An 18,054-nucleotide genomic window follows, 5' to 3' on the forward strand; every position below is an offset into this window, starting at 1 on the left:
GGCACGCAGGGTCCTCACTCCGCCAGTGAGCGCAAGTCACATGTCCTTGGGCGTCTGGTGTACGAGCAGGACCGGGATGGAGGCGTCCCTCGCTCCCACCCTGCATGCGCGCATGGTTGGAAGGAGGTTGCAGTTGGGCGGGCATGGCCTTTTAGGTGGCAATGATGTGGAGGCTGGACCGTGACTGTACCCGGCAAGGGCTGGCAAAACCCCGCAGCGCCTGCTCGCACTCGGGCCGGTCCCAACCTCCACCCCCCTTGCCCAGCTCACCCTTGCGTCCTCTGCAGCCTGGATGTAGGGCTCTCAGACTCCGCATGCACGTCGATCTTGATCTGCACCGCATGCTCCTGCGCAGCATGCTTTGGCACGGACGCCACCTTCCGTGTGCGCTTCTTGGCCTGTCCAGGTGAGGGGGACAAAGGGTGAGGGATTGCCCTCTGGGAGTGTGTGAGGGGCATCGTGTGATGCCACCATCCTACGACACCGCGCCTCAAAGCTGCCCATGGCGGTACCTCTCTGCCTACACCACTCCCACCACCCTCGGCGCCCACTCCCACGTACCCCCCCCCCACCCCACCACACACACCGCACGCCTTCTCCCCGCACATCCTCCATTCCTACACCTGAGAGTAGGCCACGACCCCGGCCACGGTGATGGTGTAGCCCAGCGCACTCATGGCGTTCACGGGGTTCTGGAAGTAGAGGACGGAGGTGACGACGGCCACCACGCCCTTGGCGTTCCCCAGCACCTGGGGTGGGGGCAGGGAGACATCACGCCTCTGGGGTGCGGAAAAGGGACGAGGCATCGGCAGGACTTTGCTCCGCCACCCAGCGCACGTCATCCCCAGTACCACGCAGCAGTGGGCCACTGGGGATCACCCTCCCCTCCCACCTGAAGCGTGAGCGCCGAGGTGTACTTTGTGACCAGGAAGTTGGTGAGGTTGACAAAGTACGCCATCCCGCTGTTCAGGATGAGCAGCATCCAGAAGCCTGCACGGAGAGATGGAGGAAACCGGAAGATGGTTTGGGTTCGTGCGCAAGGGTTGTGCATTGGCATGGTGCTCAAATGCATGCAGGCCGATGAGAAGAATGTGATGGCATGGGACATGCACAGCCAGCAAGCGAGCCATTTTGTAGTTTTCTCATGATGCCGAATGGCAGGGTGGCACTCCTCACAAAAGGTCAACCCCTACATTGCCACACGAATTCCACCTCCACCCCCCATTTCCTCCCCATTTCACCCCCAACCAATCCCCCCCACCTGGCTGCCTGCCCATGACGAGCGCTGCCTGCAGGGCCCCCGCCTCTGCCGTGGCCGTGACGGGGACGAGGAGCACAACGGCGATGGGGGCCATGTACAGTAGGAGGCTCATGGAGTCCATGCGGTCGGCGAGGTCGTCCAGCATGATGCTCTGCAGCACAGACTTGAGCGCGCGGCCGGCGGTGGCGGTGACGCAAGCCAGGAAGCCCACGATCTCAAAGCTTGGCTCCGCGCCCGACGCGATCACGATGCCCACCACCACCGGGACGAGGGAGAGGTAGACCGCGCGCGGCTCACGCTGACTCAGCATGAGCACGCTCAGCGCAGCGGTGAAGGCGGGCGTGGTCGCGCCGATGGCCTGGTTGAAGGACACAGGGATGGTTTTCAGGCTGACGTTGCCCAGCACGACGGTGAAGCAGAAGATGGCGGCCAGCAGCGTGATCTTGGCCATCTGGGGCCGGGAGGCGATGGGCTGCACGGGGATGAGGCGGCTGGCGGCCAGTGCGCCGCCCAGCAGGCTGCAGGCCACCATGTGGCACAGTGTCAAGAAAATGGGGTACCTGGAGGGGTGTGGTGGAAGGGCGGGGCGGGGGGGGGTGATTGGAGGAGGGGGTCAAAAAGTGTTGGCCTTGGAGGGAGTCGCAGAGACGCAGTGGGGACAAGGATGGTGGATTGCGTGACGCAGACCATCATCAGAGGAAGCCTTCTGACTTCTGTGTCATATATATTATGTGCCACAATTCGCAATTGTATGTGCTGGGCTGCAGGCATGCACAGGGTCGTGCAGAGGTGTGCAGAGCCTTCATCACAGATGGGGGTACACAAGCACCCTGCCCAGCTGATGACACCGGTGACCGTGCAGAGCTCATCCTACGAAAGCAATGGCACAAACAGACCTGAAATTGAATATGCTGAGCAGATACTTGTTGAGGAGGATGACGCCGATGTTGGAAAAGTACCTGGGAGCATGCAGGGGTGGAGGAAGGGCTGAGTGTCCAAACACATGCGCAATGACAGAGAGTGGGACGAGAGGCCACGCGGATGCCGCACGCATCGGCAAAAGGAGATTCAGGGTGCTTGGATGCGGGATGCAGCGGCACCACCCCTCACTCACCATCCTGCTATAACCACTCCCGTCGCGGTGCGGGACATGGCCCAGGCGCCGGGCCGGGGACAGCAGATACCTGGAGTATGATCTAGGTGTACTGTCAAGGAATGACTGTCTCCAAGGTGGATTCAATGCCCAGATGGCCCGGCGTGCTCTGATCCGGAGTAGGGCATAGCTTCCGAGCACAGAGGGTAAGGCGGGCGACGAGGTTCTATTTCGGAAGGACTTGTGATTTAGCCCAATGCATCGAGTTCTCTTTTTCGTCTGGGTTGTCTGCGGACAATGGCAGAAGGTGGTAGCGCTGATCCTGCGGTGCTCAGCTTCAGGTGGTTGAGGATGACGATGCGCAACTCACGCATTTCGCGGAGCGGGAGGCGACTTCTCAGGCACACTCTTCAATCTGTCCAAATGCGAGATGATGTCCCCTCATGGATTACTTCAGCACTCCTAGGGGTCAATGTGCAATATGTACAACTCAGTCGTCGATTACTCAAGGGTACATACCGCCCAAAGCGTTGGGCTGCTGCTACCTAGGGTTCTTAGAATGGGATCTGCACTGCTTCGCACACAATGGATCGTTTGCATGCTTTTTTGGACCTCCAACCGCGCAGAAGCCGCGCTGATAACCTTGCATGAGAGTTGCCAAGGGCTGATGGTGTGATCTTCTGCACTTGTCTGTAGTAAGCGCTCCTTGCCCGGTCTATGAGATGCCGATCATCGATCGTTCCACGTCTTGTTCACTTGAGACACTATTGTGGAAGATTTTCCAAGCTTGTATCTCCGCCTTGTATTCCATGCTGAAACCTTTCCCTATGGCTTCCTGACCCTGCCCACCCCAGTCCCTCCCCCGACTACTGAATCTGAGCGGAAGCCGAGCACAGTCGTCCAATCCACCAACCCCGCCTGCGCACCGGGTGAGGGAATTACCCGCGCCGGTTGCACTGCATAGCAACTCCCTCTGATACCTATATTCGATGATGATGACTACCACCACAGTGACGAGGGTCGTCGTCCGCTCGCTAGAGACCGGTCCCTCCATTGTCTCCCAGTTCCGCCGACACGTTTCGAGTAGCGGGTGCGCACATACTGGAGAGGATACAACTGGTATCTCCATGATGTGGGTGATGCAGCATCGCGTGGAGTGAGGTCATGGACCCCACGTTCTTCGTTCATGTCGAGCCAAAGGTGCAGTACATCTGTCCCCTAGCAGGGAGGAGACGGGCAGCGGTGATGACCTCCCAGGTGATGGGCGAAGGGTTTCGTGGAGTCTCAACTTCGGGGAGGAATCTGGGTAACGAAAGCTTCTCGATCTTCTAAGTTGTTTTGTGATCCCCGGGATTCACCGACGTCGATGACACATCCACTGCCTCAACACATAACCCAGATGCTGATGCCAATACTCATTCCAGCAACTTCCCCACTGGCAAGGGGGTGCGTGCATGGAAGAGGATGGCTTGAGGCAGTGTAGCTCAGGGACGCTGCAGGGCACACACTTGTAAATGCATTTCATCTCCATGTCAGCCTGCTGTGTGCACCTCTCTTCTTCCTTGGTCGCGCAGGAGCACCCTCGCCCAGACGTCCCAAAGCCAGACAGCCCCGATGATGTTGCACCAGAGGATCTGGATGGCCCCAAAAGCCTCTCGAAGGATGATGTACAGCGACTGAGGGACCTGGAGTGATGGAGGACCCCAGTATTGTTGTACGGTCAAACCACACCACAACATGAGACTTGAGCGTGCTTGACCTGTGGCTCCTGCCCCAGCCCATTCTCCATCCCATGCAGCCAGCAGTTTTGTGAAGCGCCCCTCGTGTATCGTGCACAATACATTTCAACCGTGGTCGGTGCCCATGCGAGATTCACCGTGTACCCTCTACAAATCCCGTATGGCCCCTTGATGTTTGCCGGTGTCCGGAGTCGGTGCCCCACCCATATTAACAGAACAGGAAGGTAGAGTTTGAAGAGGGCTTCAGCATGCGTGCCGCCCGTTGCCTGCCGACGACGCGCTCGAGACGCAGTGCGTCCAGCGCAGAGAAGAGGACGGTAATGGTGGGCAGGCCGCCCGCCTCGCTCTCCTGCACCTGGTTCAAGATCTCCTCATAGAACTGGGGGTGGGTGGGCAGCTGGTAGAACACCGCATCCTGCGTGGCAGGGGAGGCTGGCTGTGTGAAGGCATGGCAGGGTGTAGGGGATGGGGTTGTTGCACTTCCATGCCAGGTACTGGTCGGCGCATGTGGCACTTTGGACACACTCCAAACTATGCGTACCCTGGCGGCCCCATCTGCTCACGAGGTACCGTGCCCCCCTCCACTACCACCCTCACCTGGATGCCGGGTGTCCTCCCCCGGTTGTAGAACTGGGCTCGCTCGGTGTAGAGCAGGATCTTACGCCGGCCCTGCCTAAAGTAGGCGCGGGCGCGCGCCGCATCCCCGCTGTCGGTGTATTCTGACAGGAGCAAAAGGGAGGCGTCCTCAGCTCGCAAAAAGTTGCGCACCCTGTGCAGCGATGGATGGATTTGGGGAGTGGGGAGTGGGGAGTGGGGTGCGTCGAGGTTTGGAGGAGGCACGAGCCCAGGAGGGTGCTTGGTATCGGACGAACAGTGGGCAATGCCCATATTACGTCCTTCACATAATTCTTCGTCACTCCCCCCTTGCCGACCACTTGAAAACCGCCCCACCCCTTCCCCTCTGCCCCAGTATACACACAGCTCCCACACCTGACAAAGTCAAAGTAGGCGGGCACGTAGATGAGCTGCCCCCCGCCCCGCCCGTTCTCCTTGACGCGCGGCCACACCGACTCCTTGAAGTGCTGGAAGCGCAGGTCCGGCTCCTCGGCCGGCGCGCAGCGCGGCAGGCGCTCAAACTCCTGGCGCAGCTGTGGCAGAACACGGGCCAGCACCCCGCCCGCCCCCCGCGCCTCCAGGCGCAGCGCGCCTGCGTGGCAGGCGGCGCAGCGCCGCATCAGCGCCCCCATCTCCGGCGCGGCGAGGCTGCTCAGCACTACGGTCTGGCGGTAGTGCCGCGCGCGCCCCGCCAGCTGCCACTCCCGCACCCGCATAATGTCCACGTCGTGCTGCTGCCTGGGCGCCGCATTCAGCGCCTTGAAGACTGCGTGTGTGTGGAGGAAAGAGTGGATGGGGGACGGTGACGAGGAGGGAGCACCAAGGGAGGCGGGTGCAGGTGGCAGGAAGGTGGTTGAGGTGCTGAGACCGACACAATGTGCCAGGCGGTATACGTCTCAGGGAGACAACTCCTCCAAGGTGCATGCACACCACCTCAAACAGTGCTTGGCAATCCTCCTCACCACCCATCATCACTACCCTACCCCTGGCCACCCACCCCCAAACAAAAGCACAGACCTGTGACGGCGTGCTCCCAGTTCTGCATGAGCACCACGTCGGCACGGTCCATGACCACCAGCTCCAGGGAGGAGAGGAAGTCGGCGCCCTCCCTGTCTGCCGGGTCGGTCAGCTTGGTGGCCAGCGCCAGGGGGCTGGCCACGATCACGTCGGCGGTGTGGAAGTCGGCGTACAGCTTCACCGTCCCGCGCATGAGCCGGACGCCCAGGCGGAAGTGGTCGTCGGTATTGCCGGAGAAGAGCGCGCGGTGCTCCGGCGGCTTGCGCGCCAGCGCCGCCGCCTGCGGCGCGGCGAAACCCTCCTCCACCTCGAACTCCTCCTGCAGGCGCGCGCGGTGCTGCACGCTGTCTGTCGGCGCCCCCGCCAGCGCCAGCTCGGCCAAGCGCTGCACCGCCCGCAGCGCCATGTTGCGCATGGGCAGCAGCAGCAGTACCTGGAGGTTTTTGTGGGTGGGTGGGTGTGGGGTGGGGTTTAACAAGGGGAGTGAGACTCGGGGTGGGGTGCAGGGAAAAGACCCATGAGTGCAGCCAGGTGATGTACCCATGAGCAGCATACTCGTTATGTCCGTATGCTCCAGAAGGCCTGCCACATGATACAACCCGCTGAAGAGTATACACAACCAACACACCGGGCGGGTAAGCTGGAAGACCTGCCAGGACACCCACCCCACCCCTGCACACCGTGGGACGTGTGAAGCCTTGATCCCGCGGAGGGTCCAGCTCGGGATTGGTCTTCAGGCGCTCATTGTTCTTCCGGATGCGGTCGGCGTTGGAGGCGCAGTGTTGCAGGATGTGCAGCAGGATCGCGTCCAGCTCCGGGTCCGGCACAGCTGCAGGGTGAAGAGGGGATTGAGGGGCTCGAGGGGTGATGGTCTCGCAGCGGACTGGAGTCTCTGCATGCACTGACCGGGCATGTCCTGGGGCGATTCAGGGGCAACGAGCGGGGTGCAGTGGAGACGTATGTCACCAAACCCTCTGGACCTGGTCGATGCACCCCGGGCACCGCAAGGCAAGGGACTAACCCCCTGCCGGTACCTGGGTCGGCTGAGGTCGGGTAGGGGCGGGCCAAGTGCAGAATGTCTGCCTGGGAGGAGAGGAGGGCAAAGAGGCCCGCCTGGCACCCGCTGGCCAGCTCGGCACCGGCTGTCGCGCCCTGCACCGTGCGCCAGCGGGTCACCAGCCGCTCCTTGATGCCGTAGCTCGCCAGGCTGGTCGAGGGAGGGAAGACCGGGAGCCGGACGTCGTCGCTCGCGAGCAGCTGCGCCTCGGGCCAAATGCGGCCGACCTCGGACTGCACGGCCTTGGGGGCAGGGTGCAGGGGCCGAGACCCCGGAGCCAGCGACGCCACCTCATCCTCGGTCAGGACCCTGGTTTTACGAAGGCATGTGCATGTGATGATGCGTGACTCGGAGGCAAGGAGCACGCTGGCTCTGGGTCCATCCTCAAACCTCCACCTGGCGTGGAGTGCCCAGGATGGACGGTTTATTTTCCAGGCCCTGCATCCCCTGACAGGCCACCACACATCCACACCTCTCAAGGTGGAGCTGGACCGTGTCGGTAGCCAAAGTCTCGAACGTAGAACCTCCATCCCGCTTCCCATTCGCAGTCCTCGAGTCTGGGTCGGGAGCTGGTGACTCCTCCGCCGCCCCATCCTCGCTCTCGTCCTCGCTGGCGGAGGTCTGCGCATCTGCTGGCTCAGCTGTGTCGTCATCAAGGGCTTCCGCCGTAACACCCTTGGATGTTGCGACCGAACCATTGGTGAGCTTCTCACGACTGGCTTCGGCGGCAAGATCCTCTTCACTCGTGGCATCAGTGTCAGAGTCCAGCTCCTCGTCGGATGCAGGCTCCTCGCTGTCGTCCTCTTGCGAGCTGGGCCCCACATCGCTCTCGCTATCATCGTCTGCTAAAAGAGATACCAGGGTCTTGTACGCCCCGCCGATGTCGTCGGCGTCCAGGGCACCCCCCTCCTCTTCATCGTCATCAGACTCCTGCCGCACTTTCTGGGGGACTGCGAGGCCAGCAGCCTTCTGCTCGCGCAGCAGTTTCCGCCGCTTTCGGGCGGCTGTGCGTGTGTTCTGGGTCGGGAACACCGGAAGGGACACCTCTGGTCTGCTTCGACGCAGGCGGTGCTGCAGAACGTCTGCCAAGCCCATGACAACTCTGCAATGGGAAGGAGTGCAGGAGAGGGCCGGGTCGCTCAGCATCAAGGAAGCTAAAATTATCGATACATTACACTGTGCGCAACCTCATACATACTTTACGTCAAAATGCATCCTTCAGCGCACCAGTGGGGCCGTGGGAGACTCAGAGTTCGTGCATCATGGCCGTAAGGCGTACGGAAATCCCTATACACGAGATGGCAATTCTCTTTGCCAAGGTGCGGGAGGATGCCCAGCACGTATGATGGACTGACAGAGAATTCTTATATGTTCGCATGCCTAGCCAGCTGACATTCCATGCAGTGCCACTCCTTGCCTATGTCCTCGCTCGAGCTCCGCCGTGCGCGCGCGCGCCGGCGTGGCTCGAGTTGCTGAGGGCGCCCAGGCTGGCGATCGTCTCTGCATGCATGGCACAGTATATGGAGGTGGGCGCGTAGTTAGACAGGATGAATTGAATATAAAGTATAGTAAAGCGTGACGGAGTACGCCTATTTTCGTTCTGGACCATCGCCCACAGGAGCAGGGACGACAACATGTCCGCGTGCGTTGCTCTCCTGGTGTGAGAGGGAGGGCAAAACCCCTTCATCCAGTCGAAGACAGTCGCCAGCGTTCACCAAGCATCGGATTTACTTGAGGCTTACTAAGCGCGAGGGGCCTGGTAGAGATCGCCATGGCGGAGAAGACGCACCGCAAGAAACAGTCAGGCACCAAGGCGCAGAAGAGGAAGAAGGCCGTGAACAAGAAGAAGGGGGTCGATGACAAGGTAAGTCTCGTCCTACCCGGAAGTCATTGGCGTCGTCTGGGTGGCACACGATGAGAGTCGGTGCTGGCTGAGAGGATGTCAGGAGCACTCCCTGCACCATGGCAAAAGAGTTCACTGGCCTGTGCTGTTGTCCGGCCTCGTAGGTATGCCTTGACTATGTTCTTGTATTAATTCTGTACACAGGAACGCAAGAAGAATCCCAAGGCCTTTGTTTTTGCCTCTCGGGGCCGGGCAAAGATCCAGCAGGCCCGCACAGCCGACCGAGACCAGAAGCGCATGCATGGTGAGGAGCCGCTATATGTGCAAAGAGGATTCATGTGCAGAAGGAACAGATGATATTTCTACCCTCAGGCGTGCAACAGGGAGCAGCATATCAAGATCCGACCCAAAACCTCGTGCAGTGCCTGCTGTGGAGAAGACCCCATCTGAGCCTCCTCCCTTCACTGTGCTCGTACATGGGCCCCCTGGGGTATGTTATCAACACTATTTCATTTTTGGGTAGAGGAGGACTTAACTTTGAGAAATGGGCATGCTCTCAGCGCCTGCGTTTAACAGGGTCTGTATGATCTCAGTGGCATGAGCCAACCTCAAACTTATTACCTTTCTGCAATCACACCAGGTGGGCAAGACCACCCTCATCAAGGCCCTCATCAAGCACTGGACGCGGCAGGATGTCAAGGACGTCAAGGGACCCATCACTTTGGTGGCTGGGAAAGCCAGGAGGTGGGTGATGTTATGTTTGGTCGGTTGCCTGCCTTGCCCTCCTACCTGCATTGTGCACCCTGTTCGACCCTTTCACTCTCCGTCTAGGTCCTGGGAAGCGCTGGGTACCAGAGTGCTGCACACCCGGCCAACCAGCCCCACCTCATCCCTCATTCTCCCTGGCTGCTCCCCACAGGCTGACCTTCATCGAGTGCCCACAGGACCTGTCGGCCACCATCGATGCATCCAAGTACGCTGACCTGGTCCTCCTGCTGGTCGATGGCGCCTTTGGCTTTGAGATGGAGACCTTTGAGTTCCTCAACATGCTCCAGGTGGGCCCTGAGCAGAGAGTACATGGGCAGATATTGCATTGCAGGCAGGGAACCAGTTTATATGGAGCGCCGAGCTCCCAGGCCCCAGGCCCGCTGGGCAACCCCGCTGGTCTGACACGAGGAGCTGGCTCGTATTGTCACGTTCCAGTTCTTGAGCTCCTGCGCATCATCACCACACTGCCTGTTCTGTGATCCCCAGGTGCATGGCTTTCCTAAGGTCATGGGGGTGCTGACGCACCTGGATGGCTACAAGGACACCAAGGCCCTGAAGAAGACAAAGAAGTCCCTCAAGCACCGCTTCTGGTCGGAGATCTACCAAGGCATGCAGAGCGGATGTGTGGCAGCTGGGCCGGCCCACTGCGGAGCTGCAAAGGGCTGTACTGCACGATGTACCTGAGGGGATTGGAGGACTCTCGGTGTCCAACCGATTGTCCTTTGCACTTGATGCCTGCTGCCCAGTTCCAATTTCCCCCCGCGGTGGGGGAATCCTGTCGGACCCCTACCCTCACACATTCCCCGTCTCCCACTTTTCAAATGGCGCAGGGGCCAAGCTCTTCTATCTGTCGGGGATGAGGCATGGCAAGTACCTGAAGAGGGAGATCCTCAACCTGGCGCGCTTCATCTCGGTGATGAAGTTCCGGCCCCTGTCCTGGCGAATGGAGCACCCCTTCCTCGTGGCCGACAGGTGAGCACAGCATGTGTTTTGGCAGCGGCTGAGGAGGCGGGGGCCAAAAAGGGTGGCAGAAACTGGTACTGTTGGGCATCCCCCGCGAGTACACAAGCCCTGGGCAGGCTGTTTCTTCAGGCCTCTCCTCTCCCACCTGCTGCCGGACACATTCTTCCAATCTTCCTGCTACAGGTTTGAGGACGTGACAGATCCCGCCAGCATCAAGGCGGATCCCAAAGCAGACAGGGACGTCACCCTGTATGGCTACGTCCGCGGCACAAATTGGAGGGCCGGGAGCCGGGTGCACCTGGCAGGCGTGGGCGACTATCAGGCAAGCCATGAGAAGGGAAGGGGAGGGAAATGGCAGGGCTGTGTTCCCAGCCTGGCATGAACTGCTTTGCAATTGCAGGGTTATCGGAGTGCGGTTTGTCCATGGCTTCCTCCGGCCAGTCTATTAGCTCCTGCACTGTCGTGCATGCGATCTCAACAACCTGAAGCTCCCCCATGAAAGGTCACGGCACCCCGCCGTTTGTACACCCCCCCAACCCTCCACCCACCCATCCATCTATTTCACACCCCCAGATTGAGGAGTTGACTCCGCTGCCAGACCCCTGCCCGCTCCCAGCGACCTCCCAGTCCGGCAAGCGCAGGAGCCTGAGCGAGAAGGATCGTCTGCTGTATGCCCCTATGAGCGACGTCGGCGGGCTGCTGTATGATGCCGATGCAATGTATATCGATATTCCTGACTGGAAGGTGGGGAGGCATGTGTTGCGGGGTAAATTTTTGAGGGGAGGTGGGCGTGGCATTTCATTGAGGTGTCTGTTGCAAGCTCCTTGCGCAGCGTCCCTGCACAGTCTCATGAGGCACATGAAGCACAGAATGGATGGCACTCGCTCCTCATGCTGACCAGACCGCTCATGCCCGGTCATTCCACAGGTCCAGTACAGTGCCGCTGGGGCTGCCAACGGCCGGGCAGATGGCGAGACCATGATCAGGGAGCTGGCTTCCACGCGCCACGGCATCGACGAGCAGCTTCAGGGGGCTGAAATCCAGGTGTGTCCGTGTGTGCAGCCGAGGGGAGTGGTTGTGGGCATGTGTGAGGAAGCTGTTAAGAGGATGCTGTGTGAGATCCCTCTGCCCAAATTTGTGAGGGTTTGAGTGTGTGTATGGCAGTTGCCCAGCAGCTCAAAGAATGGGGGCAACACGACTTGCCTTGCATCGCATCAACAGCATTGGCTACCATGCGTATTTCTGTTGGCAGTAGGGTGCAGGGGCTCACCCCAGCACAGACTTATGCCACCCCCATTCCAGCCAGACCCGCGCCATCTCAACACATCCCGCTCACAACATCTCCATCAACAGGTGTTCAAGGGCGCCAAGCCGCTGCCGGCCGACGGCGCAGCCTCCAGCGATGAGGAGGAAAACGAGGACGAGTCTGCGGACGAGTCTGGAGACGAGGCTGCCTCCACAGGGGGCAGTGGCAGCAGCGACGACGAGAGTGAGGGCGGCAGCGACAGCGACGAGGAGGGCGAGCCCCACCAGCGGGATTCCCTGCCAGGCCAGGAGGTGGTGCTGGCTGCAGATGGGCGCCACAGGCGCCGCGCCGTCTTCAGCACGACCCTGGAGCCCCGGGCTGGGTCAGGGGAGAACTCAAGCGATGAGAACTCTGGGAGTGACAGCGACGACGAGCCCGGGACGGCACCAAGGAGCAGAGGTGCTTTGGAGGACGATGAAGAGGGCTCCGACCCGGAGTCTGGCTCCGAGACGACCTCCGACGAGGAGGGCGGCGGCGAGGACGACGATGGCGACGAGGACGAGGAGGGGCTGGGCGCGGCTGCGCGGTGGAAGGCGGCCATGCTGGAGCGAGCGGCCGCCCTGTTCAGCCACCGCGCCGCCAACCTGCACGCCGCGGTGTACGGCGAGCGGGCGGTGGGCCCGCCGGCTTCCCAGCGGCTTCCGCGTGCTGAGCTCGAGGCGCCTAGCAGTGATGGAGACGAGGACGATGATGGCGATTTGTTCCGACCGCGGGAGGCCGTGCGGGGCATGCAGGGCCCTCCCTCGGGCCTGGAGGATTGCAGCCGCGCCTGGGCCGCCTGGGATGCGACGCTTGCCGCCTGGGCCGACGACGCGGCTGTGGAGGGCCTGCGCAACCGCTTCGTGACGGGTGATTGGGCCGCCGCGGAGGAGCGCTCCGCCGCCCGGCCCCGTGACGGCGGAGCTGGCGCGGACGAGGACCCCGGGAGCGAGGAGGAGGAGGTGTACGGCGACTTTGAGGACGTCGAGACAGGTGCCGCGCGCCTGCCTGCGTGCATGTTTGGGGCCTGGGGGCCCTGCACTGAGGGTGGTGGAGCCCTGTCTTGATCATCAGGTTGCAGCCGCCTCGAAGCAGGCCCTGCAGCGTCTGCACTGCGGCCAGACACCGACGTGTCTGGCCACACCCACTCACCCATGACATTGCTGACACCTCTCTCCCCCTCCCTCCTCCTCCCCACACACAGGCGACCGGTTCGAGGGCAGTGCAGACCCTGCCACCCGTGCGGCAGCAGCCGCCATCAAGCTGTCGGCGGAGGAGGAGAGGAAGGAGCTGGACGCAAAGCGAGCCTCCAAGAAGGCTGCCTTTGACGCAGAGTATGACCAAGGTACAGGTGCTTGTTGTTTGTGTGTAGTGGGGGGGATGTGAACTCAACCGGCGGGCCCTGGGTCGCTCTCTTGTTGGGTCTTGCGGTCGATCAGTGGGCTTGGGCTTAGTGGAAGGCGGGTCATCTCACTGTGCGTCGGATCGGAAGCGAGATTCGCCAGAACAATTGTCCATCGGACGCTCTGTATGCATCCAGCGGTCCAGTGCCTGGCACTGACCTTGAGACCCACCTTCTAAGAATCTGCACAAATCCACCTGCGCGCAGGCGGCAGCCGCGGCGTCAAGGATGGCACCGGCGGAGGCAAGGCCTCCTCCAAGACCTCCAAGGAAGATGTCGAGGAGGAGGGGGAGACCTACTACGACGCGCTGAAGAAGGACCTGGCGGAGCGCCAGGCGCGCACTGACGCCGCGCTGAGCACGCTGGGCCCCGACCAGCGCCTCGCCATGGAGGGCCACCGCCCCGGGGACTACGTGCGCCTGCGCTTCCGGGGCCTGCCCTGCGAGCTGGTGCGCCACTTTGACCCGCGCTCGCCCGTGCTGGTGGGCGGGCTGGGGGGCGGGGAGGAGGGCGTGGGGTGCCAGCAGGTGCGACTGAAGCGCCACCGCTGGTTCCCCCGCATCCTGAAGAACCGCGACCCACTGGTCGTGTCGGTGGGCTGGCGCCGCTACCAGGCGCTGCCCGTGTACGGCATGCAGGACAACAACGGGCGGCACCGCATGCTCAAGTACACCCCGGAGCATGCGCACTGCCTGGCGGCGTGGTGGGGGCCGCTGGCGCCGCCGGGCACAGGCGTGCTGGCCGTGCAGAAGCTGCATGGCGAGGGGCGAGGCTGGAGGATCGCCGCCACGGGGGTGGTGCTCTCCCTCGACGCCTCCCTGCGCATCGTGAAGAAGCTGAAGCTGGTCGGCACGCCGCACAAGGCGAGGAGGAGGATGGGTTTTGTTGGGGGGAGAGAACAGGTTGTTGGGGACGGGAAGGGTGCAGCAAGAATGGGGATGAGCGAGCAGCACCCAGAGCCCTGCATGCCCTCAGTACTCCCGGCGATGGCAGGACCATGCATCTGTTCCGCCCAGCCAGTCTCCTATCATCTCACCCCCCCCACCCTCGCCACCTCCGCCCAGATCCTGCGCCACACAGCCTTTGTGTCTGGCATGTTCAACAGCGAGCTGGAGGCGGCCAAATTCGAGGGCGCGGGCATCCGCACGGTGTCTGGCATCCGCGGTACGATCAAGAAGGCGCTGCGGGCGGGGGTGCAGGGCGCCAAGGACGGCACCTTCCGCGCCACCTTCGAGGACAAGCCACTGCTGAGCGACATGATCTTCCTCAGGTGCAGTAGGGTTTCGTTGTATTTGTGAAGGGGCCCGCTGTTTTGGGCGTTAAGCAGGCTGGGGGAAATCATTTGGCGTGGAACAGGAGTGCACTATTGTTGCGTTTGGGACGGGCATGGGCTGGCCCAGTGACGTTTCTGGGTGCCAGGCGGTGGGGTGTTCGCCAAGGGAGAAACAGCATCAGAAGAAAGTGAAGCCCTCAGCCGTTCCACGACGTCGTCCACCTCACACCCTCTGAACATCCCGCAGGGCCTGGGTGGCGGTGGACATCCCGCGCTTCTTCAACCCCATCACCAACCTGCTGGAGCCGCGCGCAGCGCCGGCGCCGCGCGCGCCCAAGCCCAGCAAGAACCGCAAGCGGGAGGAGGAGCCCGAGCGGGAGGCCGCCGCGATGCTGCCGCAGGGGTCGCGGGGCGGCGAGGTCGCGGCCAGGGACCACGGCCGCTTCGAGGCCTGCATGGCCTTCAAGGGCACCCGCCCGGGCATGGTCTTCAAGCTGGGGTCCAGAGGCATGGGGTACTACCAAGACGGCGACGATGAGGCGGCCGCAGCCGGGCCGAGGCTCCAGCCGAGGGGGCCGAGGGGGCGGGCGCGGGCGCGGGCCACGGGGCCGCAGAACCAGGCTCGTGGGTGGGGATGAGGACGGTGGCGGACCTGCGCAGGGAGCAGGGGGTGGGTGCGCCGCGGGAGTCGGACTCAATGTACCGGGCCATCGAGCGCAAGCCGCGCGTGTTCAACCCCCTCAAGATACCCAAAAACCTCCAGGTGCGAGGTTGTGAAGAGAGGAGGGGGGTGGCGTTGGATTGTTTGCTGTGGAATAATGGGCTGCGAGGCAGGCAGGGTGTCAAGGTCGTGGTGGAGGGGAGTGCGTCGGATTGCCATGCACACTATGTGCTGCTGTGGGGGGGTGCGCTCCGTCTTTGTTTGGAATCCAACTTTGGTGACATGGCCCCTCGAGCTGGAACGGGTCTCTCAAGGCAAGCACAGGCTCGGCAGGACAACCACCTCTGCGCGCCTTCAAAGACCAACCTCATCCTTTTTGCACACACAGGCCGCCCTGCCATTCAAGAGCAAGCCCAAGACGGAGGCGGCGCGCAAGCGCAAGAGCCTCGAGCAGCGTCGGGCGGTGGTGCTGGAGCCGGAGGAGAAGCGGGCTGCGACGCTGCTGAACCAGCTGAATGCCATCCGGAACGCCAAGGCGGGGGTGCGCAGGGAGGCGCGGCAGAAGCAGCTCAAGCAGCTGGCCAAGCGCAGGGAGGCCGAGGAGGCGTGGCGCGCGCAGTTCAACAAGGAGGAGCGGAAGAAGCGGTACGTGGAACAGGGCCAGCAGGAGAAACGGGCGGCGAAGAAGGCACGCGCAAACTAGATGACGATGGCGTGGGAGGACGGGGGGCGGTAGGCGCTGCCAGTGGGGCTAAGCGCTACAGTCACGAGCTGAGCACTAGCTCCTTTCCTGCCCCCCATCTCCTTTGTAAGAGCATATCTCCTTGTCAATCAGACACCCCCAAAATCCTGGCAAGCTGCCGAGGAAATAATGCTCACCCAGGAGTGTCATCCCCAGGGTGAAACTGGTTGACGAATGGTCGAGTGTGGAAAATCATGCGGTGAAGGGACCAGGAGATCAGCCGCAGGAGGTGCTGTGCAAGGGAAGGCACGCACAGCAGGGTCCCTGCACAATCGCAAGGCCCTGTCTGGGGAACAAGCCTGTTGCGCGAGTGCATAATCTGTTGACACTCAACCATAAAACCACGTTTGAGACTTATTGTTGTCTATATTTTGATTGCAGTCAGCGCTGGCCGTGGCAAGGGCCACACCTCGTTGATATGGCGGGGCTGCAGAAAGTCAGGCCGTATCAGCTGCAGCTCTTCTTCAGCAACAAGTATGCCTACGCGCAAATCTGGAAGGTATCAGGAGACAAGCACACCGTGGCTGCGGCTGCCTCCACCATCGAGAAGGGGCTGCAGGAGGGACTGGAGTCCACCTCTGACAAAGGAGCCTGCGCAAGGTCGGTTCACGGAATGGCTAGGCACGCCATTGTGCTGTCGCTTAAACGTACATTTGCCCATAGCTGACATAATCTGCATGCATTGGTCTCCGCAGGGTCGCGCAAACCCTGGCGGAGCGGGCCCAGGCTGCCGGCATCGATACCGTGAGCTGGCAACGCAAGCCCCGCCAACGATTCCACGGCAAGGTCGCAGCCTTGGTCACCGGCCTCAAGGAAGCAGGGATCAAGATGATGTAGCACTCGAGCCTCGCAGGCCAGCGGGACAGTGCGTCTGGCTGGTGCCTGGAAAGTGGACATGATCTGTGCTGTAAGCTCTTTACTGCTTTACCATTGCTCTGAACCATGGTACTGTTCATCTTGCTCGCATGTACAACACGGAACAGGCGAGCACGGGGGGAGCACACCACATACAGTCTATTTCTTGCCCATTAACTTGCGGCATTCCTTGCAGTACCACTTCCCCTTTGGCCGGTTCTCGGCCGTGAGGCCGACACACTCAAAATGGAACCACTCGATCAGACACTCCGGGTGCTCGCAGGCTATCATCTCCCCAAACGATATACGCTTGCAGTAGCAGTATGTTGGCTCGGAGGCATCTGCCGCTGCAAGGGCTGCCTGGTACAGCTCCTCCGATGTCATCACATGGGGAGCTATTGGGAGGGGGGGCGGAGAATCAGTGGAAGTGGTGCGGCAGCCAGCGTGCCTCGCAGTGGCGCAAGCATCTCTCTCTGTGCCATTCAACATCTCAGCAAGCCCATCAGCACCCCAGCCTGGCCCACCAACATGTCCACTTAGGCAATGTAGACTCACTTCCTCCATCTTTCCTCGATCGCTTGGCTTCTGCGTCTGTGCCAGCAACCTCTATGGGTGGAAGCCCCAGTTTACTCCTTTCGACAGCAATCTCTGCCAGGGTGAGTTCATCAGTGGGGGAGGGCAAGATTGAGCGTGTGTGTTCCCAATTCCAGGATGTTGGACGTCAAGTCCACACCAGACTGTGGCATCCAACACAACCATATGCCCAAGACTTACATCATCCTCTTCCCCCCCTCCCCGCGCAAACACCTGCATCAAATGTCTTCAGGTCCTTGTCAAGCTTGCGGATGTGTTGATCCACGTAGTCATATATCTGTTGCGCTGCATTTGTCTGCCATGGTGAAGTGGAGAGAGGAGGTCAGGGGAGAGCTCGACAAAGTACAGCGCTGCGAGGCAGCGCACCGCCGCCATAGACCTCCAGATAACGACAGCAGGAACGCCTGACCTTCTCAGCCGACAGCTTCAGTAACTCTGCTGTTGTGTCCTCGATGCGCTGGTCTAGATCAACTGGCTCGTTGCCGGGCTGAGAGGGAGGTGTGGGCCCAGCGTCCATGTCGCCAGCGCCCTTGGCTCGCTTGTTCCCATGCTGCTGTTGCTCGGCGGCCAGCCTCAGCTGCTGCTGGCAGTCCGCCTCCAGCTGAACCTGGAGGCCATGGGCCCGCTCGTCCAGCTCCCGCATGCCCCGGAACCATCGCTCCAGTTCTGCAGGCACATCAGACACACCTGGGAGAGAAAATTTGGTGGAAGGTCTAGTGAGGAAACTACAAGATGATGCTGCGCAACGATGCGCATCTCCACTCCCTAAAGCCAAGAAGCCAGGCAGAAAGGGCAGGGACCCACTTTCTATGAAGGATCGAAGGTAGTTTGTGCTCATCCTCGCGGTCGAAAGGCCGGGAGTGTTTGTCTCACTTCAGAATTGTGC

The 18,054-nt window shown here is 61.4% G+C and overlaps 5 protein-coding genes across 5 annotated transcripts; 2 read left to right on the plus strand and 3 right to left on the minus strand.

Moving 5' to 3' along the window:
- Nucleotides 1-36: 36 nt before the first annotated feature.
- On the minus strand, nucleotides 37-3,408 carry F751_5376 (putative sugar phosphate/phosphate translocator; the record flags this gene model as incomplete). The annotated part of the gene is made up of 7 exons (XM_011402195.1): nucleotides 37-100; nucleotides 271-398; nucleotides 624-749; nucleotides 893-990; nucleotides 1,262-1,821; nucleotides 2,158-2,220; nucleotides 3,335-3,408. 7 exons carry the CDS (start codon nucleotides 3,406-3,408, stop codon nucleotides 37-39), a joined length of 1,113 nt encoding a protein of 370 aa, XP_011400497.1.
- An 893-nt stretch (nucleotides 3,409-4,301) lies between these two features.
- On the minus strand, nucleotides 4,302-7,877 carry F751_5377 (U3 small nucleolar RNA-associated protein 25; the record flags this gene model as incomplete). The annotated part of the gene is made up of 7 exons (XM_011402196.1): nucleotides 4,302-4,508; nucleotides 4,691-4,862; nucleotides 5,084-5,474; nucleotides 5,726-6,158; nucleotides 6,406-6,554; nucleotides 6,760-7,091; nucleotides 7,255-7,877. The coding sequence occupies 7 exons, from the start codon at nucleotides 7,875-7,877 to the stop codon at nucleotides 4,302-4,304; spliced, it is 2,307 nt and encodes a 768-aa protein (XP_011400498.1).
- A 676-nt stretch (nucleotides 7,878-8,553) lies between these two features.
- Nucleotides 8,554-15,680, plus strand: F751_5378 (Ribosome biogenesis protein bms1; the record flags this gene model as incomplete). Its single annotated transcript, XM_011402197.1, has 14 exons — nucleotides 8,554-8,646; nucleotides 9,266-9,369; nucleotides 9,545-9,680; nucleotides 9,880-10,015; nucleotides 10,224-10,365; nucleotides 10,540-10,648; nucleotides 10,930-11,100; nucleotides 11,284-11,400; nucleotides 11,710-12,634; nucleotides 12,846-12,986; nucleotides 13,251-13,888; nucleotides 14,108-14,313; nucleotides 14,956-15,079; nucleotides 15,366-15,680. 14 exons carry the CDS (start codon nucleotides 8,554-8,556, stop codon nucleotides 15,678-15,680), a joined length of 3,357 nt encoding a protein of 1,118 aa, XP_011400499.1.
- Nucleotides 15,681-16,137: 457 nt separating this feature from the next.
- F751_5379 (50S ribosomal protein L18) lies at nucleotides 16,138-16,556 on the plus strand (the record flags this gene model as incomplete). The annotated part of the gene is made up of 2 exons (XM_011402198.1): nucleotides 16,138-16,319; nucleotides 16,415-16,556. 2 exons carry the CDS (start codon nucleotides 16,138-16,140, stop codon nucleotides 16,554-16,556), a joined length of 324 nt encoding a protein of 107 aa, XP_011400500.1.
- A 401-nt stretch (nucleotides 16,557-16,957) lies between these two features.
- F751_5380 (Inhibitor of growth protein 5) lies at nucleotides 16,958-18,006 on the minus strand (the record flags this gene model as incomplete). Its single annotated transcript, XM_011402199.1, has 4 exons — nucleotides 16,958-16,969; nucleotides 17,380-17,463; nucleotides 17,578-17,855; nucleotides 17,973-18,006. 4 exons carry the CDS (start codon nucleotides 18,004-18,006, stop codon nucleotides 16,958-16,960), a joined length of 408 nt encoding a protein of 135 aa, XP_011400501.1.
- Nucleotides 18,007-18,054: the final 48 nt, after the last annotated feature.

Source organism: Auxenochlorella protothecoides (genome assembly GCF_000733215.1).
Source record: "Auxenochlorella protothecoides strain 0710 unplaced genomic scaffold scaffold62, whole genome shotgun sequence".
Classification (NCBI taxonomy): domain Eukaryota; kingdom Viridiplantae; phylum Chlorophyta; class Trebouxiophyceae; order Chlorellales; family Chlorellaceae; genus Auxenochlorella; species Auxenochlorella protothecoides.